This window comes from Ictalurus furcatus, chromosome 20 (assembly GCF_023375685.1).
Source record: "Ictalurus furcatus strain D&B chromosome 20, Billie_1.0, whole genome shotgun sequence".
NCBI lineage: Eukaryota > Metazoa > Chordata > Actinopteri > Siluriformes > Ictaluridae > Ictalurus > Ictalurus furcatus.
In genome coordinates this window covers 9,833,501-9,861,051 of record NC_071274.1, presented here as the reverse complement: position 1 = coordinate 9,861,051, position 27,551 = coordinate 9,833,501, and the positions used below count along the sequence as shown (strand labels likewise).

Sequence of the window (27,551 nt, the reverse complement as noted above, 5' to 3'; positions counted from 1 at the left end):
ATAGTTCAATTCAATTCATTGACAGTATGTGCCAATTTATCCCAATTGAGCAAGCCGGTGGCGACAGTGGCAAGGAAAAACTCCCTAAGATGTTAAGAGGAAGAAACCTTCAGACTCAGAAGGGAGCCCATCCTCATCTGGGTAACAACGGATAGTGTAAAAGTAAAGGAAAGTTCATTATGGTTTAATATGAAGTCTGTTTGTCCTTAGAAGCAACCGTAGTCCCAGCAATCACAGTGAGAATGTCCATGTGGAATTGGAGTTGAGAGCTTCTTCCAGAGGTAGGGTATCCGAACGGATCAGGCAGGTCCGGAGAGCGGAAAGCATCAGGATCTCTAGTATCTCCATAAAATCGTGTGTGGCTCGACAGAAGGAGAGAGGGAGAGAAGAGATTGTTAGGACTGTGCTTAGCATAACAGGAAGTCTACTCATGGTAAGCTTGAGTAAACAAATACATTTTAAGACATAGGAGGTAAGTATGCGGTTTTGGACGCAGCCTCGCTCTCTTGTTTACCGTCAAACGGTTGAGCACTGCCGTGTGTACGTGTCCTGTCGCAAAATGCGGTGAAAACTCCCACATGACGTTAATAGTGTGATTAAGGTGTGATTAAGGTGTGTACTGTGCATGTGTACTACATGTACTGCGCATTGATAATGCGACTAAAATAGGAATACTCCGCATGTCTTAATTCGATTTGTGTTCATTTCAAGTGTGACTTTAGTCGGATTAAGGTAATAAAAAATTGCTGTGGTAGTTTCTTAATCAGAGTATTGTCTTATGCTGGTTAATATTGGATTATTGTTGTCCATGTAAACGTACTGATTGAGCTGAAGTTCAGTAAGCCTTTGTCACATTCTTTCTATTCTTCTTCTAGTTGGTGACTTTGCAGGAGGCAAAACTCCTTCTCAAGGAGGATGATGAGTTAATCAGGGAGGTGTTTGAGTATTGGAGCAAGAAGAGAAATTCTTGTCAAAATAGCTCTCTCATCCCAGCTGTAAAACAGGAGAAGCGAGATGGTTCAAGCACCAATGACCCATATGTTGCCTTCAGGCGCAGGACTGAAAAAATGCAGACCAGGAAGGTGAGCTCTAGATTTTAAAGGCCTAAATACGGGGTGTGTTATCCATGAAAGTTTATGAACTATATGTAAATGTACACCTTAGGCTTCAAACCTCACTTTTTCTTTCTTTTTTTCATTTCCTGTTTATCGCCCTCTCTCTGTGTTTACCTTTCTCCAGAATCGTAAGAATGATGAGGTTTCATATGAGAAGATGTTAAAGTTGAGAAGAGAGCTAAGCAGAGCCGTTACCATACTGGAAATGATAAAGAGACGTGAGAAGAGCAAGAGAGAATTGCTGCACCTCACACTGGAGATAGTGGAGAAGAGGTGAGACAAAGTACCAAAACAAAACTTGAAATTAGTTTTCTCTACTTTGAATTAGTCATGAACAGGACCTAGTAGTACCTCAGGATTGTGATGAGTAACATGTGGTATGTTACAATACTAATATCCGTGTACCTGTACCTCTATATGTATACTAACAACAAATCCAAAAAAAATTGTTTGTGCCATCAAGAGAAACATTGCTTGGTTTTATTTTTATCATAATCACAATGCAAGTTTCTTTGATAAACACATTGTAAAAGGCAGAACAGCTTAAAAATTGGGGACAGTGAGCCGGACTGCATAAAATGAAAACAGACAAACACTATTGTAATAACAAATATGGTTTAAGAATATTTGTGATTAGAAATTGGTATTGAAAAGGAGTGTCACGTCTGCAGTTTGTGTTAAACTTGGAGTTTTATCAAAACTGTTTAGTACATGTCACGAGTTCCCCTTTAAGCAGCGCGCTATGGAGCATGTGAGCGCGCATGCACGAGCAGGTGCGCGAGCACCTGCTTTTCCCTTGTGGACAATCGTGACATTTCTACACGTGCATTTGTTTATGTTTCTGTTATGTCTCCTCCCCATTCTGTCATTGGCTATTGTTTCACGTGTGTCTGAATTGCCCTCAGCCGTCAGCTATTACGACGCTGAGTAGGTTTGTATATATACCGCACGCCTCCCAGCACACAGCGCGGAATATTAGATAGAATAGTATAGAGTAGTTGAGTTAGAATAGATATCACGATAGATAACCATAGTCACAGTTCATAGTTTCATGGTTAAAGTCTTAGTCATAATCCATGTCATGTTTAGGTTCGTTAGTTTAGTTCACGCTGGTTTCTCCGCTACCAGTCCCTTGCTGTAGTTTATGTTTCATGTTTTGTATCTCGACCCTGTTTTCCGTGACCGCGACCTTGATTCCTGCCTAGCCCTGTGTATGCCTGTTTGCCGATCGCCGGACCTCTTGCATGTTTTGGATTACGTTTTGGATCACGTTTTGGATTTGTCTGCCTGTCTCTCTTTAAATAAAACTGTTGTTTAACTTGCGATTGCATCCTACCTTATCTCCGTTGCGTCACGAAACGTGACAGTACATAACTGATATTTTTTTAATCATTTTTTTATAGTACATATTTGACCTTAAAAATAATTGTAAGCGTCATTTTAATGTTCTTTTCATTCATACTAAGTTGATTTTAAAGAAAATGGGCCTCAAGCTGGATTTATTTATGAAGCTGGATGCAATCAGAATTACTCGTAAATCATTAATGTGAGCATTTACACATAATTTGTAGATCTGCCAACCTTTACACAAAAATGACTGATAAGCCAGTCAAGACATGAATCTGAAATGATTGACAATTTCATAGTAGTTTCGAACTCTCCAGTGTGATCTCACTGAATGTTCTCAATAGGTTTATATTAACGTGCTTGTTCTAATACATTTTCTTTCTATAGTAGCAGCTCATAAATCCATGAATTTATAATACAGAAATTGTGGGTGTGTGTACTGAACCAGACTGAGAGACTAAAGGCTCAGGAAACCTTTGCAGGTGTTTTGAGTTAATTAACTGATTAGAGCTCTTCTCAGGTTGACATTTCTGTATTATAAATTCTTTATTCTAATATTTTGAGGTACTGGATTTTTTATTTCCATGAGCTGTAAGCTGTAATCATCAAGATTAAAACAAAAAAAAGGCTTGAAATATTTCACTTTATATGTAATGAATTTAGAATATATGAACGTTCCACTTTTTTAATTAAATTACGGAAAAAATGTACTTTTCCACGATATTACATTTTTTTTTAGATTCACCTGTGTGTGTAGGCATGTACAGTATCTCACAAAAGTGAGTACACCCCTCACATTTTTGTAAATATTTGATTATATCTTTCCATGTGACAACACTGAAGAAATGACACTTTGCTACAATGTAGTGAGTGTATAGCTTGTATAACAGTGTAAATTTGCTGTCCCCTCAAAATAACTCAACACACAGCCATTAGTGTCTAAACTACTGGCAACAAAAGTGAATACACCCCTAAGTGAAAATGTCCAAATTGGGCCCAATTAGCATTTCCCCCTCCCCAGTGTCATGTGACTTGTTAGTGTTACAAGGTCTCAGGTATGAATGGGGAGCAGGTGTGTTAAATTTGGTGTCATCGCTCTCACACTCCCTCATACTGGTCACTAGAAGTTCAACATGGCACCTCATGGCAAAGAACTCTCTGAGGATCTGAAAAAATGAATTGTTGCTCTACATACAGATGGCCTCGGCTATAAGAAGATTGCCAAGACCTTGACACTGAGCTGCAGCACAGTGACCAAGACCATACAGCGGTTTAACAGGACAGGTTCCACTCAGAACAGGCCTCGCCATGGTCGACCAAAGAAGTTGAGTGCATGTGCTCAGCGTCATATCCAGAGGTTGTCTTTGGGAATTAGACTTATAGGGGTCAGCCTGTCAGTGCTCAGACCATATGCCACACACTGCATCAAATTGGTCTTCATGGCTGTCATCCCAGAAGGAAGCCTTTTCTAAAGATGATGTACAAGAAAGCCCGCAAACAGTTTTCTGAAGACAAGCAGACTAAGGACATGGATTACTGGAACCATGTCCTGTGGTCTGATGAGACCAAGATAAACTTATTTGGTTCAGATGGTGTCAAGCGTGTGTGGTGGCAACCAAGTGAGGAGTACAAAGAAAAGTGTGTCTTGCCTACAGTCAAGCATGGTAGTTGGAGTGTCATGGTCTGGGGCTGCATGAGTGCTGCCGGCACTCGGGAGCTACAGTTCATTGAGGGAACGATGAATGCCAACATGTACTGTGACATACTGAAGCGGAGCATGAGCCCCTACTTCAGAGACTGGGCCGCAGGGCAGTATTCCAGCATGAAAATGACCCCAAACACACCTCAAAGATGACCACTGCCTTGCTAAAGAAGCTCAGGGTGAAGGTGATGGACTGGCCAAGCATGTCTCCAGACCTATGCTTGGCCAATAGAATAAATTCTATTGAGCATCTGTGGGGCATCCTCAAATGGAAGGTGGAGTCGACATCCGTGATGTCATCATGGAGGAGTGGAAGAGGACTCCAGTGGCAACCTGTGAAGCTCTGGTGAACTCCATGCCCAAGAGGGTTAAGGCAGTGCTGGAAAATAATGGTGGCCACACAAAATATTGACACTTTGGGCCCAATTTGGACATTTTCACTTAGAGGTGTACTCACTTTTGTTGCCAGCGGTTTAGACATTAATGGCTGTGTGTTGAGTTATTTTGAGGGGACAGCAAATTTACACTGTTATTCAAGCTGTACACTCCCTACTTTACATTGTGGCAAAGTGTAATTTCTTCAGTGTTGTCACATTAAAAGATATAATCAAATATTTACAAAAATGTGAGGGGTGTACTCACTTTTGTGAGATACTGTATGTGGGTGTGTGTGTGTGACGCTAATAGTGTCATCTTTTTGGGAATCAGAATATGCTCACCCTAATATATGCCTTTGTTTAAACCAGTAAGTGAGTTTGTGTGTGCATGTATGTGTATGTGTGTGTGTATGTATGTATGTGTATATATATATATATGTGCGTGTGTATATATATATATGTGTGTGTGTGTGTGTGTATATATATATATATATATATATATATATATATATATATATATATATATATATATATATATATATATATATATATATATGTGCACACACACATATACATATAATACACACACACACATATACATATAATACACACACACACACACAGGTTTATCAAAAAAAAAATCTTTGTTTTGATGAGAGTGGAGTTTAGCTTGCTGTCAGAGGATGTACAGTGGGGGACATAATTATTGGACACGTCAATTTTTTTCAGTAAATATATTTCCTATGAGGCTATTCACATTAAATTTTCACCAGACATCAGTATTAACTCAAGAATTCTGGAAATATAAAGGATTCACAACATTAAAGTCCATAAATAAAATTATGTGTAATAAAGAGGAATGACGCATGGAAAAAAGTATTGAACACACTAAATGAAATTTATTTAATACTTAGTTGGACAAGCCTTTGTTTGTAATGACAGCTTCAAGACACTTCATGTATGAAGAAATTAATCAAATGAATTAATTAAACAGTATTCAGTATTCTGGTGTGATTCAGGTGCCCATTCTTTTAAACATATTGTCTATAAATCTTGTTCAGTTGAATCAACACCTTGAATTTTTTTTGCTCTGAAACCAATTGAGAGTTTCCTTTGCTCTATGCTTTGGATCGTTGTCCTGCTTGAAGGTCCACCCACTTCATCATCCTGGTGGATGGCAGCAAATTCTTCTCAAGAATCTTATGGTAAAGGGCTCCATTTATCATTCCTTAAATTATATGAAGTCTGCAAGTACCATGTGATGAAAAACAGCCCCAAACCATGATGCTTCCACCTCCAAACTTCACTGTTGGTATAGTGTTTTAAGGGTGACACGCAGTGCCATTTCTTCTCCAAACATGGTGAGTAGTATGACAGCCAAAAAGTTAAATTTTCCTCTCGTCTGACCAGACTACACTCTCCCAATATTTCATAAGCTTGTCCAAATGAGTTGTAGCAAACTTTAAACGAGCTTCGGCATGCCTGTTCTTTAGTAATGGAGTCTTGAGGGGTGAGCGTGAACAGTGGAGTGCATTGCCTATTGTTTTCTTTTTGACGATGGCACCTGCTGCCTCCAAGTGTTTCTGGAGCTCTATAAGAGTGGTCCTTGGCTCTTGGGCTACTCTTTTGACTATTTTTCTGACTCCCTGGTCAGAAATCTTGTGAGGAGCTGCTGTGCACGACCGGGTGATGACGGAGTGATGTTGCTTCCACTTGCGGATAATGGCCCCAGTCATGCTTAGTGGAAGAGTCAGAAATTTTTAAATACATCTGTATCCGATTTCATCAATACGTTTTGCAACAATAAGGATGAGAAGGTCTTGGCAGAGACATCGCACAAAAGATGATATCATTCAGCAAGCCAAGAAACAGCCAATCTCTCTATGCCTGGTTTAGAGCCATTTTCAGATAACCAAATAGGACAAGTTTATCAGCCACAATCATTTGACACTCCAGCATTTCATTCAGAGTGCAACATTTCTACAGAGCTTTCATCTGCTGCTGCCTACATTCATAATAACTCCAACATGACTGACTTTGTTCATTATCTAGCTCGCCGTGAGCTTTTTTCTACAGGGCTGACAAAATTCAGTGATCAACCACAAAGTTACAAAGCCTGGTGATGTTCTTTTAAGAATCTGTTTAGATTTTCTTGATGCTGGACTGGAATTAAATTCTTGGACCAATGCCGCTGTTACCCTCTCAGTACCGAGCTTGGGAAGAAGTCACACAGACACAGAGTTCAGTGAAAGCTTCTTAGTTTAATGCTGATATATGCAGAGTATATATGCAGAAAAAAAGAAGGGTGGGGGTGTGACAGTTAAAACATTGCTTGACTTAACTAGGAACAGGAAGCTTATCATGTCAGAACAAGTACAGGGACAGAAACTTCTGTGTAATCAGATAAGAAGATGTAGCGCTTGGGAAGGCGGAGGTGATAAAAGCACTCGTATACAAGGCACCTGTAGGAGAGAATGACCATATATGACCCTTCTCCTATACAGGCTATCATGGGGAACAAAGAGAGAGAGAGAAGAGAAAGAGCGCATGCCTAAGTTATGTGGAACTTATCATTGCCCTCTTAGGTCCCAATGGGACCTACTCATGCTGGCGCTGCACCATCAGAGATCTAGATTTGACATGCAGAGAAGAAATTGCTGCACCATCAGAGATTTAGATTTGAATCTCTGACGGTGCAGCGCCAGCATGAGCAGGTCCCATTGGGACCTAAAAGGGCAATGATAAGGCTGAGAAAAGTGTCTGAAGAACATGTCAATCGGATTTGATAGGTGAATGTACAGTAAGTAACCCTGAGAGAGGGATGATTTGGGCCAGACTAGAGGAATGCTACGGCTCACCTGAGAATTCACTATTCAAGCGCCTTGAGAGTTTTCTGAAGCTATCAAATTAAGATTATGCAAAACTATTAGAGTTAAACGACTTGCTCATGGAGATACAGTCAGCCAAGGTGGATGGAGGTGTAAATCCCATAGTTGAAAAACTTCCTTTTGCACTTCAAGAAAAATCTTTATCTGTGGGCTCTGATTATAAACTGAGACACAATGCCCCATTTCCTCCATTCGATGCATTTGTTGAATTTAGTAGTCAGCAGGCAAGGATCATAAATGACCCAAGTTTCAGTTTCACATCCCATGCAGATGCTCCTCCCAAACTAACTTCATGGAAACAGCATAAACAGAAGGAGATTTCAGTCCATAAAACGGATGTCACCTACTGTCTCCTGTAATATAAATAAGCCCTTTAGTGAAACCCTTTAGCAAAGGCCTTTAGCAAAAAGACATCCTCTTCATAAGTGCCGTGTCTTTTGAGAAAATCCCTTGAAGAGCTTAAAGACTTCCTAAAAGAAAATGGAGTCTGCTTCAGATGCTGCATGTCTTCATTGTATGTTGCAAAAAACTGCAAAGCCTATGTTAAATGCACAGATTCTGGTAGTGAGAAGCATGACATTGCCCTTCACCCAGAACCATCATGCATGGCTAAATACACAAGCCCCCATTCAGAGCATGGTGGGGAGGGAGATCTTGTACCATCATCTGAAATCTCATCAGAATGCACTCAAGTTGTGTGGTGATCTAACTGATAGCAGAAATCTATATACAGTGCATCTGGAAAGTATTCACAGCGCTTCACTTTTCAGCCTTATTACAAAATGGATTAAATGAATTATTTTCCTCAAAATTCTACAAACAATATCCCATAATGACAACATGAAAGAAGTTTGTTTGAAATCTTTGCAAATTTATTAAAAATAAAAAACAAAAAAGCACATTTACATAAGTATTCACAGCTTTTGCTCAATACTTTGTTGAAGCACCTTTGGCACCAATTACAGTCTCAAGTCTTTGAGTATGATGCTACAAGCTTGGCACACCTATTTTTGGGCAATTTCTCCCATTCTTCTTTGCAGGACCTCTCAACCTCCATCAGGTTGAATGGGGAACATCGGTGTACGGCCATTTTCAGATCTCTCCAGCGATGTTCAATCGGGTTCAAGTCTGGGCACTGGCTGGGCCACTCAAAGACATTCACAGAGTTGTCCTGTAGCCACTCCTTTGTTATCTTGGCTGTGTGCTTAGGGTCATTGTCCTGTTGGAAGATGAACCTTCGCCCCAGTCTGAGGTCCAGAGCGCTCTTGATCAGGTTTTCATCAAGGATGTCACTGTACATTTCTGCATTCATCCTTTCCTCGATCCTGACTAGTCTCCCAGTTCCTGCCGCTGAAAAACATCCCCACAGCATGATGTCAATATGTGGTATTGTTTGTAGAATTTTGAGGATAATAATGAATTTAATCCATTTTGGAATAAGGCTGTAACATAACCAAATGTGGGGAAAAGTGAAGCGCTGTAAATACTTTCCGGATGCACTGTAGCCAAAATTTATCCTAGTGGTTGTCGTGACAAACCAATAAAACTTTAATACAATAAATGATCAAGGTGACAGATTCTGAGTTGTTTGATATCTTTGGCATCCAAGGCCCTAGTTCACCATATTCTCTGAAAATCTGTGCTGGCATTATGGAAACAACAGGAAGACCAGCCATTGGCTTCCAAATTGAATCCATGGATGGATAGTTCAGCCTTCCACTTCCAGATCGGATTGAGTGTAATGAAATTCCCAATGACAGATCAGAGATTTCTTCACCTTCTGTTGCTCTTCACTATCCACATCTTAAATCAGTGGCACATCTCATCTCGGAACTTGATCCAAAGGCTCACATTTTACTTCTCCTTGGAAGGGATGTTCTCAGAGTGCATAAACTAATCAATGGCCCACATGACCTTCTATACGTTCAGAAATTTGACCTGAGCTAGGCAATGTCTGACTTGGAAATGTCCATAATCACTCACATTTAACACACTTTATACTAAGACTCTGGATAATGGACGGTTTTCACTCTTTGAACAATGCCCTATCATCCTGCAGAAGAAGGAGAGATACAGTAAGCACCATAAACCATGTTCCAGCAGAAACCTTGCACACAAATCAAACCAATTGGGTGGCACAGTGTTCGAGCTTACAAAAAACAATGATGGACTGGCTCCATCCGTTGCAGATGACCTCTTCTTGAGTATTATGCGAGAAGGGTTTAAGAAAGATGCAAACAACAGTTAGGTGGCACCACTGCCGTTTAAAATCCCAAGACAGCATCAACAGTAGGACTCAGGTGATGAAATGCCTTTCATTCCTCCTGCGCAAATTTGAGAGGAAACCACTGGTGAGAGAACACTTGATTTCCTTCATAGGAAAGATCTTTGAGAATGGACATTTGAAGTCGGCCCCTCCTCAAAGATGAAGAGGAATTTCATTCCCCATGTATTTCCCCATCTTTGGCCATCATCACCATCCGAAGAAACCTGGACAAATACGGGCGTTATTTGATTCTCGTGCCCAATACAATGGGGTTTCCCTCAACGACATGTTGCTCATTTGATTTCGTAAGGAGCCAGTTGCCATAACTGCAGACATCCAACAGATGTATTATTGCTTTCTTGTGAGAGAAGAGGACAGGAACTTTCTGAAATTTTTCTGGTTCCAAGACAATCACCTCAAGAGAGACATTGTAGAGTATTGTATGAAGGTACATGTCTTTGGAAATAGTCCGTCGCCAGTCATAGCCATTTATGATCTCAGAAAATCTGTTCACCAGGATGGACAAGATTAGGATTCTGAAGTGCAACAGTTTTTAGAACATGATTTGTACGTAGATTATGGGTTAAAGTCCCTTCCTACTATAGAAGCAGCAGTGAGTTTGCTGAAGCGGACACAAAACATCCTTGCTCAATCAAACCTGAGACTGCATTAAATTGCCTCAAATAGGAGAGAGATCATGGTAGCCTTCCCATTACAAGATTATGCCAACGATCTAAAAGATCTGGATCTTGACAGATATGCAACATAGTCTGGGTCCTGTACAATGTAGTCTAGGTCTAAACTGGGACCTCAAAACAGACCATTTAATTTTTAAAGTACCACATGTAGTGAAGCCCTTCGCACATCGAGGAGTCTTGTCAACTGTCAATAGTCTGTACGACCCTTTAGGGTTTGTAGCCCCAGTAACTGTCCATGGCAGATTTATTCTGTGAGAGCTAACCTTGGAGAACACGGATTGGGACTCTCCATTGCCACAAAACATGGAAGAATCTTATGCCCAAGGAAACAGTCAAGTAAGCTTTGATATGGATAAAGTGAAACTTGCTCCAGTTCCTGAACATACAATACCAAGGTTGGAGCTGTGTGCTGCAGTCTTGGCTGTGGACTTGGCTGACCTCATCTAATCTAAGATTGATATGAAACTTGACGACATCACGTTCTACACTGAGAGCAAGGTGGTATTGGGATACATACATAACCAGACCAGACACTTCTATGTGTACATCAATAACTAAGTCTTGAGGATAAGAAGATCTAGTCAGCCTGAACAGTGGTATTACATACACACTGACCAAAATCCAGCAGATATAGCCACAAGGTCCATTCCCGCAGTACACCTTGCAAACATCTCATGGGTTTTTGGCCCCACATTCCTTGCAGATCCTGCTAGTTCTTCAGAGAAGGAGACTTTCAATCTCATAAATTCTACACTTGATGTGAATGTGCAACCAGAAGTCTCCTATATGAGTAGTACAATGGTGAGTAAGAAGCTGGGATCACAACAATCCCATTTTCTAATTGAATTTTCTAATTAGCAATCGCTTATCTGTTCTATTGGATGCCTCATTCACATTGCCAGTGTTTTCTGTAAACCATCAGCTGATGACTCTGGGAACTGCAGAAGTTGGTATTATTGTCCATAAGCTTGCACAAGAGTTCTCCAAAGCTAAGACCGTGATCATTCACACTGTACACAAAGAACCCTATGCTACAGAGTTTTCATGCATGAAGAACAAGAAACGACTTCACAAAAAATAGTCTGCTGATTTCCCTCAATCCATTCATTGACTAACAGGGCCTTCTGAAAATTGGAGGTCTCAGCAAAATTGGATCTGGGTGAAAAGAACACTTTGATCTTCCTAGAAAGCACCATATTTGATCCTTACTAGTAAGGCACTATCAACAACATACCCAGTATCGGACGCTTGCTCACTGAAGGAGCTATCCATGCAGCCGGCCTATGGATCATCGGGGAAAGAGACTTGTGAATAGTATCATACAACCCCAATTCTGAAAAAGTTGGGACAGTATGGAAAATGCAAAAAAAACAAACCCCAAATCATTTGAAAATTCAATTCACCCTGTACTATATTGAAAACACATTATTTGATGTTTTACTTTGTGAATATAATTTAATTTTGAAAATATACACTCATTTCAAATCTGATGACTGCAGCACACTCCAAAAAAGTTTAACATCACTTTTTATTTTAATATCACTTATTAACCATTTGGGCAATGAATATACCAGATGGTTAAGTTTAGCAAGAGGAATTTTCTCCCATTCATCATTTCTTCAGCAGCACAACTGTACTGGACCTTCTGTGCCTTATTTTGCACTTCATAATGCACCACACATTCTCAATCGAAGACAGGTCAGGACTGCAGGCAGGCCATGATAGCACCCGCATTCTCTGCTTACACAACCATGCTCTTGTAATCCAGGAAGAATGTGGTTTGCCGTTGTCCTGCTGGAAAATGCAGGGACATCCGTAGAAAAGACGATATCTGGATGGCAGCATATGTTGCTACAAAAAACATATCTTTCTGCATTACTGGTGCCCTCACAGATGTGCAACTTACGCATGCCATGGACACTGACGCACCCCCATACAATGACGGATGCTGGCTTTTGGATATGACGCTGATAACAGCTTGGATGATCCTTTTCCTCTTTGGCCCAGAGAACACGGCAACTGTTTTGTCCAAAAACTATTTGAAATGTTGACTCGTTGGACCACAAAACACGGTTCCACTGTGCTACTGTCCATCTCAGATGAGACAGAGCCCAGAGAAGTCAGCGGCGCTTCTGGACACAGTTGATGTATGGCTTCTGCTTTGCATAGTACAGCCTTAACTTGCATCTTTGGATGCAGTGGCGAGTGGTGTTTGTTTGACAAAGATTTAACAAAGTATTCCCAAGCCCATATCAGGATATCCATTAGAGGCTTATGACGGTTTTTAAGACCGTCACATCTGAGGGATCGGAGATCATGCAAATTCAGAAGTAGTTTTTGGCCTTGCCCTTTACACACCAAGATTTGACCGGATTCCTTGAATCTTTTAATTTTGTATTTTTAAATATTGTGCACTGTAGAAGGTGAAATGTCCAAAATCCTACCGATTTGTCTTTTAGGAATGTTCGCTGACGCATCTGTTGGCAGATTGGCGAGCCTCAACCCATCCTTGCTCTTGAAGGACTAGGCCTTTTTTGGAGGCTCCTTATATATAATTATTACACGATTGCCTCACTTGATTCACATCACCTTCTTATTGCAACTCGCCGCAACGCTATTAGTCTTAAATTGCTCCTGTCCCAGCTTTTTTGGAACGTGTTGCATGCATCAATTTCAAAATAAATGTTTACCTTCAAACAACTATACAGTTGATTAGGTAAAACATCAAATACCTTGTCTTTATAATTTTTTTGCTTAAATACAATTCAAAGTACATTTACAAATCACTCCTTTGTTTTTATTAGCATTTTCCATACTGTCCCAATTTTTTTGGAACTGGGGTTGTACACCATTGTGTCCTTTGCTGGAAAATTCTTGGCCACTTTCAGACTTGGAAGATGGCTTGTCTTCCATCAGACCACAAATGTACAGATCCTCCATTTCCAAGCAAAGATGAGAATGTTCACAAGATGGAAGTAAGGGTCCCCAAACAAGATGGCACCAAGATCTTTCTTAGACCAGTAACAGAGACTGTCCTACTTCTTTCTTCTGGATGCAAATCAAAGTAATGTGTTCAACAAGCGTCATTTATTGGTGGCATTCAGTCACGCCAGGCGGGGAGTGTTCAGTTACAGTTGACATTCAGAAATTCAATAGCTATTAAAGGGAAATGTTTGTTTGCTTAGTAGTTTGACTCTCCCTACTGGCTGTTCTAAGAATAATAATTCATAATGTTGAGATTGTCCTGTGACTGATCAGATGATCAAAAAGGAAGTAATGCTTTCCATGCTGTCCAATTCTGTGAACATGTAGCAGTGAATCAGCATCCATCTGCATTCATCTTGGGCCTTTGGTAGCTTCGTCATTATGTTTCATTACTATTGTTTATACATCTTGAATAGTATATGATTTTTTTTTTTTTTAAGTATTCATAATTTATGCATATAGTTATTCGTGTCGGCTAAATTTTCTCATTGAATTGCATGGGAGCTATATTGCATGATTTGTCCTTCATTATTACACTTATTTGTTTGCTTGTTTAATTTCATGTTATTACTGGGCAAGCAAAGAAGTGTTTTTAAGCGTTAAGTCTATCTTTGGTAAATTACAAAGACAGTTTTTAGAAGGATTTATTTCATGTACATATTGGGAATGTAAATTCATATTATTTTGTTGTTTTCCCTTCTATTTCATAGTTTTACCTTATCATTATTAAATTTGGAAAGAGACATTCCGTGTCTGTGAACTTTTGATGAGGGGGAAGTTTAGCTTTCTGTCAAAGTATACAGAGGATGTATATAGAGGACAGTACAACAGTAAATAACGCAGTGAAATGAAAACCTGACCTACTACTCTTTAGACAGTGCATTAAAGACTACGTTAAAAACAAAAATCAGAAATGAATAAGAAAAAATAAGAAATATGAAATATATGTACAGAAATATGCAAAAAATGGATGTACAAGAAAGTGCAGTGTGCAGAGTTTCAGTGTAGTGCAGACTGAACTGTAGAGTCCTTATGAAGTCCTAAGGGATCTTTATGGAAGATCACTCACTGTTGATGAGTCTGATGGCCTGAGGGAAGAAGCTCCTCCTGAGCCTCTTAGTTTTAGCCATCAGAGTACAGAAGCACTTGCCTCATTGCAGCAGGCTGAACAGGCAGTTACCAGGGTGGGTGGAGTCTCTGATGATTTTAGCAGCTCTTGTACTTCAATGCCTGATGTAGATGATGTGCAGAGAGGGGAGTGCAGACCTGGAGAAATACTGATATAAGCACACCACTCTCTGCAGTGGTTTGTGGTTCTGGTTTGAGCAGTTTTCCATACCACGCTGAGAGTCAGTGAACTTTCTATCTTCCCAGTATAGAAAGTTTTCCGGATCGCTGGAGAGACCCTGAATTTCCTCAGCAGTCTCAGATACTACAACCATTGTCTGACTTTGTTCACCTGAGCTTGAATGCAATGATACCAGGTCAGGTCTGCAGAGATGTGTACTCCAAGATACTTGAAGCTGCTCACTCTCTCCACGGGGGTCCCACCAATCTTGAGTGGGGTGTAGTTTCACTGCTGCCTCTTCCTGAAGTCCACAACCAGCTCATTGGTTTTACTGATGTTCAGGGAGAGACTGTTAGCCTGGAAATCAGCCTTGTCGTTATTGGAGATGAGGCCCATAATCACTGTGTTGTCAGCAAACTTGATAGAAGTTGAGCTGTGAGAAGAGACACAGTCATGTGTGTAGAGAGAATAGAGCAGGGCACTCAGGACACAACCTTGTGGGATTTCGGTGCTCAGGGTGATGGTGTTGGAGGTAAACTGGCCCACTCTCACTACCTGGGCTCTGCCTATGAGGAAGTCCAGGACCTAGTCACAGGGAGCATTAAAGCCGAGGTCCCTTAGCTTGGAGGCCAGTCTGTGTGGGACTAAAGGTATTGAAGGCTGAGTTATAGTCATTAAGCAGCAGCCTCATATAGTTTCCTTTGTTGCTGTCGGTGTGGGTGAGGGTGGTGTGTAGGGCGTGAGAGATCGCATTCTCAGTAGACCTATTTGGGCAGTAGACGAACTGGAATGGGTCGATGGTGTCAGGGATGGAAGAACAGATGATGTTTTTGATAAGCCTCTCAAAAACCTTCATGACAAGCAATGTTAAGTCTACAGGACGATAGTCATTTATACAAGAGGGCTTATTCTTTGGCACAGCAATGACAGCAGATTTTTTTAAAGCAGGTGGGGACTACACACATAGGTAGGGACTCACTAAAGATGACAATGAGCAAACCAACTAACTGATCAGCGCAGGATCTCAGTACATGGCCGAAAATGCCGCAATCCTGATGTTCACATGTTTCAGAGTCCTCCGAACTTCATCCTCCATACCTCGTCCTCTGAGACGGTGATCATGCTTTCATGACTAACAGAGCTGCTTTTTTCTATAGCGCTAGTCGTCAGGCTAGGTCTAGTGTATTTAGCCTCAAAACATGCATAGAAAGTATTCAGCTCTTTGGCCAGAGAAAAGTCAATTCTCACCGTGGTGGTAGATTTGCCTCCGAAGGTTGGTGATTGTCCCCAGTCCCTGCCACATGCATCGTGAGTCAGTGAGCTGGAAATGATCCTCCACTTGCTCCCTGTAGCGGAGTTTAGTGGCTAACACTGTGCATTGTAGAGCGTAGAACGCCCTTTGTACTCGCTCATTTTCCCAGACATGAGCCCTGCACTTTATGCAGCTGTGGGCACATTCACTGCAGCTCAGGTAGTTTTATCCACCCATGGTTTCTGGTTTGAGAGAGTTTTGATTGTAATGGTGTGTGTTGTATTTTCAATTACCATGCTAACAAAGCTAATTGCTACATCCATAAACTCGTTGACATCAGCGGAACTCGATCGGAACATCCTCATCGATCAGAACAACCTCATCGAGTGTGTCCTGTACTGCAGCTTCTGATTCGGCGGAACAGTGCTGCACCACCCTCCTCTCCACAGTGTCATGTACAAGGAAAATGGTGGCGTGGTCCAATCTACCGAAAGCCAGCAGCAAGTTAGCTTTGTAGCCATTCCTAAAAGGAGAATAGCAATAGTCTGGTGTGTTTACCCCTCTAGTTGGACAGGAGATGTGTTGATAAAAGTTCAACATGAACTGCTTGAGGTTAGCTTTATTAGTCCCCAGCCACGATGAAGGTATCTTGTCCGGATGTTTGTTTTGGTAAATGCTGAGAACATCATGGACAGAACCATGCTTGTGTACGCCTGAGTAGGGATGTACACAGCAGTGCCGATGACTGATGGGGCAGGTAGAATGGACAAAGAAAATTCGGCTCAAAATCATATAAATAAGCCACAGAAGTTTTGGGATTCTGTTCTGTGGAGCAATGAAACAAAACTGGAACTTTTCGGCATGATGGATCAGCGGTATGTCTGGAGAAAGAAGAATGAAGAAAGAACACTCTGTCCACAGTCAAGCAAGGTGGTGACTCTGTGATGCTCTGAGGCTGCTTTGTATCCTCTGGCACTGGAAACCTGCAGCGTGTGGAAGGCAAGATGGATTCATTGAAGTATCAGGAAATCTTAGGAGAAAATGTCATGCCATCTGTGAAGAAGCTGAAGCTTGGGTGTCATTGGACCTTCCAACAGGACAATGATCCCAAGCATACCTCAAATTCCACCAAGGTTTGGTTGCAGAAGAAGTCTTGGAAGATTCTACAGGCACATCACAGTCACCTGTCTTGAACCCCATTGAAAATCTCTGGTGGGATTTGAAGAAGGCAGTTGCAGCATGCAAACCCAAGAATATTACTGAACTGGAGGCCATTGCTTATGAGGAATGGGCTAAGACTCCTCAGGAACGCTGCCAGAAGCTGGTGTCTGACTATGCACCTCATTTGCAGCAGGTCATAACAGCAAAAGGGTGCTCTACTAAGTACTAAAGATGCATGCCATGAAGGGGTTATATAATTTTGAAACTGGAGAAATCATTGTAAGTCAAGTTGCATTATTTCATTTGAATTTGGGGAAACCACTTGAAGCATTTGTTTGTGTCTAACTATTTCAGTTGCTTTTTGTTTGATTTGTTCATTGCAAACAACTGAGTCTAAATTTTGACAATAAACCTGATTTGCAATGGGGGTTGAATAATTGAATAATAATTTGATTCCAACCATACATTATGTTACATTACACCAAGTAAATTCATTTGCTATAACATTACAAGAAGTATGGAGCTGTGAACATGACCTCAGAATGTGGCAAAGTATGTGAAGGTGGCATAAGAACAGCATTAAGATTACAGAAAGGTGGTTTGACCTAGTGAAAAAAGGCCCATGTAAGCAATGTAACTGCCATAGTTTCAATATTGATGAGTGAATGTTTTATTCATATCTCAGCTCGTCAGTAAACCACTTATCCAAGAACCATAGACTAGCCTAGTCAATCAGTTAGACTATACAACTAAAAATACATGATAAATTATTTGTCAGCCAAATTGGGATGCATCAGACAGACAAAACATCACTCTATCTCTCTCTTCATATTGCACCCAATCAAATACAGCCCTTCAGGGATAAATTTCCTCTCCCTTTTGCATTCATAATTTGTATATGATTTTTTAAATTTGATGCGTTACTAGGTATTTGAGAACTTTGCTTTTTAGAAAATGAAAATGACACGCTTCGCTGCTGTTTCCTGAGGTAAACTCAAACTGAATTCTGATTGATCAAGCTTGTTTCTAAGCAACTGCTTGTTAAAATCGACACTTTCCTGGTTTTCGCTGTATGCGACAGCCTACACACTCTAGATTATTTTCAGCAGCAGAAGAATGTGAACTTCATCATAACTGACTATATCAGAAATAAAGCCATTATTATTATTATTATTTTGTTATTGACATTTTCAGGCTACTTGTCCGGTCCAAAAATTTCACTTGTCCCAGACAAGCGTTAATGTCGAGCCCTTCACAGGGACTTGTACAGCAGACGCTAAACATAATCTAAGACTAATAACAAATAGATTTTAAAATCTATTTTTAAAATCTACCATAGATTGTAAAATGGGTTGTTTTACAAAGTAGAACATATAATAGTTGATGTGGTGACTTTTTTTTGTTAGATGTTTAACCTTTATGAAAGGGTCTTGGTTGTATAAGCTTTGCAACAGTTTCAGTTCTTTAAAGTTTTCAAGACAGAAATACAAATGAATGAGAGAGAGAGAGAGGCTAGTAAAGGAGTTGTCTGTAAGGTAGGAAAATAAACTGTTGAAATGTGTGATGTCATTCATTAGTAAATTAAACATTGTAATCGTTGATTATATGAAAATAATGTGCACCAGCGTAATGTGATGGCATGATATGAAGTGTAATATAACTGCTCAATCTGTCACGTGTTATGAAGTTGCAAGCATTAACTTAGCATGTAATGGCCATCATTTATCAATATTTTAGTAAAGAAGAGCTACTGTGGCACAAATTGCTGAAAAAGTCAATGCTGGCTATGATAGAAAGGTTTCAGAACACACAGTGTATCACAGCTTGCTGTGTATGGGGTTGCGTAGCCACATACTGGTGGGAGTGTCTATGCTGACCCCTGTCCACTGCCGAAAGTGCGTACAATGGGCACGTGGGCATCAGAACTATACCATGGAGGACGAACCAATGGAACAAGGGCCTGGTCTGACAGATCACGTTGTCTTTTACATCATGTGGATGACTGGGTGAATACGCATCAGTTACCTGAGGAAGAGATGGTACCAGCATGTACTGTGGGAAGAAGGCAAGCCTGTCTTGACTCACCAAACCTGGACAGGTGAAGACTGGAAAAAGTTACTGGGTGAGCCTGTGCCCATGATAGCCTCAGATTCGTGTTCTTGGCTGACAGGAGTGGAACCTAATGTGGTCTTCTGCCCATTCATGTCAAGATTCGATGTTTTGTCCATGCTGAGATGCTTTTCTGCTTACCATGATTGTAAAGAGTGATTGTTTGAGTTACCTTATAATTCCTGGCAGCTCGAAACAATCTGGCCATTTTCCGTTGACCTCTCTTATCAACAATCTGTTTCCATGCACAGAACTATTGCTCACTCAGAATGTTTTGTTTTTCACACCCTTCTGTGTAAATGCTAGAGACTGCTGTGTGTGTGAAAATCCCAGAAGATCAGCAGTATATGAAATAATTAAATCAGCCCTTTTGGTACCAACATCCATGCCACAATCAAAGAGATCACACTTTGTCCTCTTTCTGATGTTTGATTAGAATTCATTGTAACCCTTGACCTGTATCTGCATGTTTTTTTGCATTGGTCTGCTGTCACATGATTGGATGATTAGATCACTGATTGAATAATTAGACAAAAGTGAAGGCAGAAAGACCCATAAACAAGCAGCAACTGAAGGCGGGTTTTGCTATTTTAAGCAATATTTCAGCACCTTAAGGTTGACCTTTTTTGGAATTTTGTGGGCATCACCAAATCAGCTGTGCATGCACCTGGTAATTTATTGGTGATTGTCATTCATCAACATATAAACGTGTATAAAGAAAATTGGCATTTCTGAAACTTTTGTAAATCTGGCAGAAAATTTTAGTTCTATTTGGCTTACACAACTTTAATGAAAGATTTATAAATTAGGCCCATTGTATGTACATTTACAGCACGACATTAAGCTCTTCTCATTTTTCTTTGGCTGAAATCAGAATGTTTTGTTTCGCATGTACTGCGCTACATAGGGTGTACAATTCCATTGACTACTATTGTGGTTAGACCCAGTTTATTCTGCTTTCTACACCACACGTTTGCAGTGCAAGCTAGAGCTGTGGTCCATGTTTGTTATTTTGAGAGTTTTTCTCCTACATTTAGGACACCTGAACACACACTTGACTTGCATGTGCATTGCAGGAATGGCATGGCTGATTTTGGGGGAGAGGTAATGGCAGAGGTTCTGGCTCAGAGGGCACTAGAGAAGCCGGTTATTCCCCTGATCCCCATCACTACCAGCAGCCAATACAGACATGCAGAACATGAACGCGACTACAAGAACAAGGTATACACATACTACCATGCACATATTGCAACTGATTTGCAATTGACTACAATTGATCAGACTTGTATCAGTTTTAGGCTGACACACAGCTATCCAACCTCTGGTTCAAAGTGTGACAATAACTATGTGTGAGAATCGCATTTAGTTAGTGAGGTTCACTTGCACGTGGGTGTGACTGACTTTTTTTTACCACCGCATTTGTTAAAACAAGCTCCCTATCCAAAGTGACCTTTGCGCTTTGAAAGTTTATTTATTTATTTATTTATTTATTTTTCTTGATGAATTCAGCTACAGCATCTGATGGGTTTTTCCAGGTCGGCACACATTTGTGGCTGTGACGTGAGGGTGTCTACTCTCTTTTGGGGTTGAAACCACATTTATTATGCAAATATATACTGTATGTGATGTAATTGGCAATATGTGTTCAGGTGGACAAGCCAGAAGTGGTACGTCAGAAGAGGAAATATTTGAAGAAGCCAAAGCCCTTGCTGTTATCTGGTCACTCTATCCCTGCAGCAGTCAACAGTAAAGCCATTAACCAGTATGATTTCCCCAGCTCAGATGAAGAGCCCTACTCACAGGTACATTAATTAAAATTGTCACATTGTGGGATTTCAATCTTTTAGGGGTTGGGAATATTTATACTCAGTGGTTGAATTGGCCGAGATTCACTGGGGGGGACCCTCGTTTGGGGCATTGGGGCACTTTCAGATGACCAGAGTGGAAATATAATTTAAATATAAATACCTCTATAATATATAATAACATTACACTTATTTAATGTCTTCTCCAAACAATATGCTTTTTGAATATCAAGACAGGCACATGAAAGGTCAATGAACAACACTCATGAATTATGTGTGGCACAAAACCACACCATTCATTCATTCAAAACAATCTCTGCTTGGAGAGAATTAATAAACATGTAGGCTAACATAGCTGTGAATAGAATACTTAGCAAGCTATGATAGTGAAAATAAATTAAGATGAATAAGGGCGTATATATTAATATAGAGTAAATCTGGATTATCCAGTTCCAGTAAAGTGGAATGCTGCCCCCCACTCCTCCCCTTGAAATTCAAAAACATGAGCCAAATCTTTGTGCTGAAGGGAAAATTGGAAAAACTTATGAAGTGAAAACTTTTAATGAACTGATCACTCTCAGACTATGCCAATGGTATGTGCAAACCAGTGTGCCTCGTGGGGCACAGTGCAACAATTTTAGTGAAGTAAAGCAACAGTTTTAACCAAGACATGAGCCTTAAGAGTACAAGCGTATAAAACTGACAAAGATGGACAGCACAACACCTATAATGGGTAATAATGAAAATCAAAGTGCACGACAAATGGAGTTATTGACTCCCAAAAGAAAGAACCGATTCTGAACACCTGAAACGAGTCATTAGTAATTCTATACTTACTTCCTGCACAAACATATGTAGGTTGGTAACAAAAACCCGCCTCTGGTCTTCATTGGATGCTCATCAACGTGTATTTTGACCCACCTTCAAACACAACAGTTGAGGTTGCTTGCTGAAAGAGTTAGGTTCATGGATAGAAGACATTGTTTTCTGTGCTGCAAAAGCAAACCCACTTTGCATGGACTCCCAGAGTATGAGGATGTAAAGTGTGAGTGGTTAAAATTAATTTTAAGACGCAAAGCAGTCTTAAAATTCACAGCAGTTCAACTCCGACCTTGGTTTGTGTTCCGGTCATTTCACTGACGACTGCTTCTCCAATCAAGCTGAAGTCAATGCAGGATTTGCGAAACGATTATTCATTAAAGATGGGGCCGTACCCACTTTATTTGGATCACAACCTGTAAGTATGGTTAATTATTTATGTATATATTGTCTACCGAGTGTTCCAAATGTGCAGTTTTGTGTTGTATATGTGTACAGCCAGTGCACAGCTGTTAGCCTGTTAGCTGTTAGCCTCTGCTAACTGGCTAACTCACGTTATTGCCAAACTACATATAAACTTACCACTGAGAAATATCTTGTTTTTGTCGTGCTTGCGATGGTGGTTTGGGTTGATCTTCAGATGTATCAATATCAGACTGGGGCTCAAGTTGATATTCTTGTATATGTACAACCAGTGCACAGTGTAATGAGTAGTCTACAAGTAATGATTTAGTCCAACAGGTGGCAGTAATGGATTGTATAAAATTAAGTGCACTTGCTAAAGTGTGGTGTGGTAATTTGTATATGATGTGTGTTCCACATGTAATAAAGACGCCAGCACTGGCAATCTCTTTCTCTTTATTTGTCGTCTATTGAATAATACATGGTACCAGGAGTGGAGTCTGAAGAACACCATGGATGCAATTAAACCTCTGGGGTAGTTGAAGTTGTGTGGAAATGTTGACGCAAATTGGAAGACTTTCAAAGAGCAGTTCGAGTTGTATGTTGCCGCTATTGGACAAGTGGATGCTGCGGATGAAAGAAAGATTGCCCTGTTACTTATCATTGATGGAGCAGATGCTATGGAGGTCTATAACACCTTTATATGTGAGATTTTTCACTGAGCCATAGAAACCCTTATTGAAGGTATAGAGGGTGTTCACGTATATATTGATGATCTTGTGGTGTGGGGGTATACCCTTCAACAACATAATCAGCGACTATTAAATCTAATCGAAAGAATTTGAGCACATGATTTAAAGCTAAACAAGAAAGTGTTATTTTGGAGTCACGGAGATAACATTCTTAGGTGACAAGTTGTCTGCAAAAGGAGTGGAGCCAGATCCAGCTAAAGTACTAGCCCTCCTTGATATGCTTCCACCTAGTGACAAGAAGGGGGTTTTGTATGCCTTAGTTATGGTAAATTTCCTAGGAAAATTTCTGCCAAATCTTTCAGCAAAAACCAAACAAATGAGAGAGTTTGTGTGTGTACATGATCAAAAATGGAAGCAGTTAAAGGAGATCCTTAGCACTGAACCTGTCCTTTTTTTGATCACACATGCCCAACTAAGATCTCTACAGACGCCTTTCAGGAGGGATTGGGGGCTGTACTTTTACAGGTCATTGGGGATTCCTGGAGACCTGTGGCCTATGCTTCTCGATCTATGACATCTATTGAATAATACACATAGCTGTTAGCTGCTAACCGGCTAATTCCGTAGGGGGCGTTTCCTTTCCGACACGCTGTAATCGGTAGACCAATCACAACAGACCGGGACATCTGACCAACCAGAGTGGAGTAGGATCTCTGAAAGGAACGAATTCTTGAACGAGTCGTTTGTTACATTGGGGGAAAAAAGGTAATGCTGCAATGTAAATTATGAGACCTTTAAAACAAAATTAGGCGCGTTTTATAAAGCATAATATGTGCACTTTAAATAATGTATAAGTGCCTAATGAAGTGTTTGCGACTCATGATGGCTAAATTAAATTAAGTGCATGCATTGAAAGTTATTTACCAATGCATCAAAAATACACAGGCAGCATAGCACGTGTGCTGACAAGACATCACTTTTAACTGATAGAAATAACTGAGGTCAGAGGGACAGCATAAACGTATGTAAAATATTCAACAGAACTCGAATCTATCTAGCCACATTTAGAAGCAAATATGGAGACCATTATTTAAATGACCAAACGTTTGATTTGTAAAAGAGGAGCCTAATTGTACTTATGTACAGTAGGGTTCCTGTTTTACAAATAGGCTATATTTTTTGTTTGGCATGTTATTTTTGTACAAAGCATATGTTTGCTGTTTGGCATTGTGAAGTACCCTGACGTGGGGAAATGAGGAGAGGGGAAGCAGGCTTGGTTTGCTTGCTTCCACACGCACACACCTCTTCTTTCCAGGTGCTTGTCTCTCACCCCCATATGCTCCCTATCCTCACTACAACACAGAGCAATAATTAGGAAATTTACCACAGGTGTGTTTAATTCATGTTGCTCACCTTCTCCAGCTCCACCCAACATTCACAAGGCAGCTCTAACCCACGCTCCCGCCTCCACAGGCATGTTGTTACAGAATTGGTAAACAATACACAATTCAATTTGATTATACTTTTTTCTAGTTTCATTTTCATATTTTGTTTAAAAATAAAAATCAAAGTTTGAAATCAAGCTGGGCCCGTGTACGTTTCATTTCGGGTTTCAAAATTGAAAAACAAAATACGAATGACAACCCGTTCATTATTTTTTTGTTTTAATTTTGACAATTAAATTACTAATTATGTTTAAAACCCATTTTTACTCAAAATTGCAAAATATTTAAAATATGCCTCATTTATAGATTCTTGCCATCTTATTTTTTGAGTTGGAGTTATTTTGTTTTGTGTTATGCTCGCATAATCCGGGTGTAATTTAACACGGAGGGAAAGTTAGTTGTAGGTTTGATATTCATTTTCCACTGCCCTTGGTCTGTCGAGGCTTACAGAGGTATCAATACCACAATTAGTTTGAATAATATTCAATTATTATGTACGGACATAAAACCTGTACTCTAAAATGCCGACGCCTGTTTGAGCTGCATATTTACACCTGAGAATTTTCTGACGCGGTATCACAGCCAAGTTGCTTAAAGGACCGTCTGGCAATTCTACGCACGGAGTTAAAATGTCGACATTGTCCACGCATTAATTAAAATGACATAAGTTTTAACATACTAGGTCAAATAATTCGTAAACATGGAATTAGCTTCCACTGTTATGCTGATCATACACAGTTGTATGTTTCAGCAAAGCCAGAGGACATACAGCAGCTTAATAAAGTTGAGGAGTATGTAAAAGACATTAGACATTGGTTGCTTACTAACTTCCTCTTACTTATTTCTGATAAGACAGAAGTACTTGTACTAGGACCACGTGTAGCTAGAAGTAAGCTTTCTGATTACATAGTAACTCTGGATGGTCTCTCCGTTTTGTCATGTGCAGCAGTAAAAGACCTTGGTGTGATTATTAACTCCAATCTTTCATTTGATGTTCATGTACATAATATTACTAGGATAGCCTTCTTTCATCTCAGAAATATTGCTAAGATAAGACACATGCATCACTATATGATGCAGAAATATTAGTTCATGGTTTCGTCACCTCTAGACTAGATTACTGTAATGCCTTACTGTCTGGATGTTCCACTAGGAGCATAAACAAGCTCCAGTTAGTCCAGAATGCAGGTGCTAGAGTCCTAACTAGAACGAGAAGATTCAACCACATCACCCCGATCTTATCCACACTGCATTAGCTCCCAGTGAAATCACGCATTAATTATAAAATAGTATTATTAACCTATAAAGCACTAAACGGTCTCGCGCCACAGTATCTAAGCGAACTTTTGGTTTTCTATGATCCACCACGCCTACTTGGATCAAAAAGAATAGCGAAGGCTACAGCAGGGGGAAGAGCTTTCTCTTACAAAGCCCCTCAGTTATGGAACAGCCTTCCAATTAGTGTTCAGGACTCAGACACAATCTCAGTGTTTAAGTCTAGGCTTAAAACGTATTTGTTTACTCAAGCTTACCATGAGTAGACTTTCTTTTCGCAAAGCACAGTCTTACTTAACAATCTCTCCCTCTCTCCTTCTGTCGAGCCACACATGGTTTTATGGAGATGCAAGTGATCCTGATCCTTTCTGCTCTCCAGGCCTGCCTGATCCGTTCGGATGCCCTACCTTTGGATGGAGTTCTCATCAACTCCAATTCCACATGGACATTCTCATTGTGGTTGCTGGGACTACGTTTGCTACTGAAGGCCCTGGGACTGCAATTACAACATGCAGTTTTGCAGTCGGGTCTCCTTTGAACAGTGGACTAGTTCAACAAACAGACTTCATATAAAACCATAATGAACTTTCATTTACTTTTACACTATCCGTTGTTGAGTCTGGTTCCTCTAAAGGTTTTTTCCTCTTATCTTCTACCGTCGTCACTGGCTTGCCCAATTGGGATAAATTCACACATTTAAAATCTGTTTCCCGTGTTTATATATTTCTGTAAAGCTTCTTTGAGACAATGTCTATTGTAAAAAGTGCTATACAAATAAAATTGAATTGAATACAAAAGTTATTTTAAAACACATAATTTTACATTCTAAAGGCTGTAGCAGGCTCACAATGAGATGCCTGACTTATTACAGTTGAGATTTTGCCAATACCACACTTATTTATTTATTTGTTTGTTTGTTTGTTTAAATAAATTAATTCTAATTTTTTATCACTATAATTCGACTAAATGGTTTTTTTTGTTTGTTTTTTTTCATATTCCAAATTCCCTTAGTTATTCATATTGGGTTAGACCAAGGAATATAGCTGTGATATGCAGCAAAAACGTTGTTGAACTTCACAAAATGGGAAGTAGCTATAAGAAAATAGCACAAGCATTGAAAATGCCCATTTGCACCATCAGGGCAATAATTAAAGAAGTTCCAGTCAACTGGAAATGTTATGAATCAACCTGGAATTGGACATGTGTCTGTATTGTCTCAATGCACTGTGAAGAGGATGGTTTGAGTGGCCAAAAAATCTCCAAGGATCACAGTTGCAGAAAGTCTCCAAAACTACAATCCGAAGTCACCTACATCAGCACAAGTTGTTTGGAAGCGTTTCAAGAAAAAAGCCTCTACTTTCAGTTTGCCAGACACTACTGAAACTTCAAATGCGATCGGGTTCTATGGTCAGATGAAACCAAAATAGAGCTTTTTGGTAATAAACACCAGAGGTGGTTTTGGCGCACACAGTGTTAGCCATATGGAAAAGTACCTCATGCCCACGGTTAAATATGGTGGTGGCTCTTTAATGTTTTGGGGCTGTTTTTCTGCCAGAGAACCTGGACATTTTGTTAGGATACATGGCATCATGGACTCTATTAAATATAAACAGATATTAAATGAAAACCTGACTGCCTCTGCCAGAAAGCTTAAAATGGGCTGTGTTTGAATCTTCCAGCAGGAAATGATGCATCAAAATCAGCACAAAACTGGTTTACTGAACACAAATTCAAGGTCCTGCCATTGCCATCCCAGTCCCCTGACTTGAAACCCCTAGAAAACCTGTGTGGTGAACTAAAGAGGAGAGGCCACCAGCGTGGACCTTGAAATTTGAAGGATCTGGAGAGATTCTGTATGGAGGAATGGTCTCCAATCCCTTGCCATGTATTCTCCAACCTCATCATTATAGTAGAAGTGCGGTTAT

General features: G+C 40.1%; 1 protein-coding gene across 3 annotated transcripts in view; it reads left to right on the top strand.

The window, feature by feature from the left end:
• Nucleotides 1-27,551, top strand: part of epc1b (enhancer of polycomb homolog 1 (Drosophila) b) — a 123,118-nt gene that overhangs the window by 55,333 nt on the left and 40,234 nt on the right. For all 3 annotated transcript variants that reach the window (XR_008388737.1, XM_053651728.1, XM_053651729.1), the window contains exons 4-7: nucleotides 876-1,082; nucleotides 1,240-1,388; nucleotides 20,265-20,409; nucleotides 20,838-20,990. Coding sequence is in view for 2 of the 3 variants with exons in the window: in XM_053651728.1 (XP_053507703.1) it covers nucleotides 876-1,082; nucleotides 1,240-1,388; nucleotides 20,265-20,409; nucleotides 20,838-20,990 (654 nt within the window). In the remaining variant the exon portion in view is untranslated. The remainder of the gene's footprint in view (nucleotides 1-875; nucleotides 1,083-1,239; nucleotides 1,389-20,264; nucleotides 20,410-20,837; nucleotides 20,991-27,551) is intronic.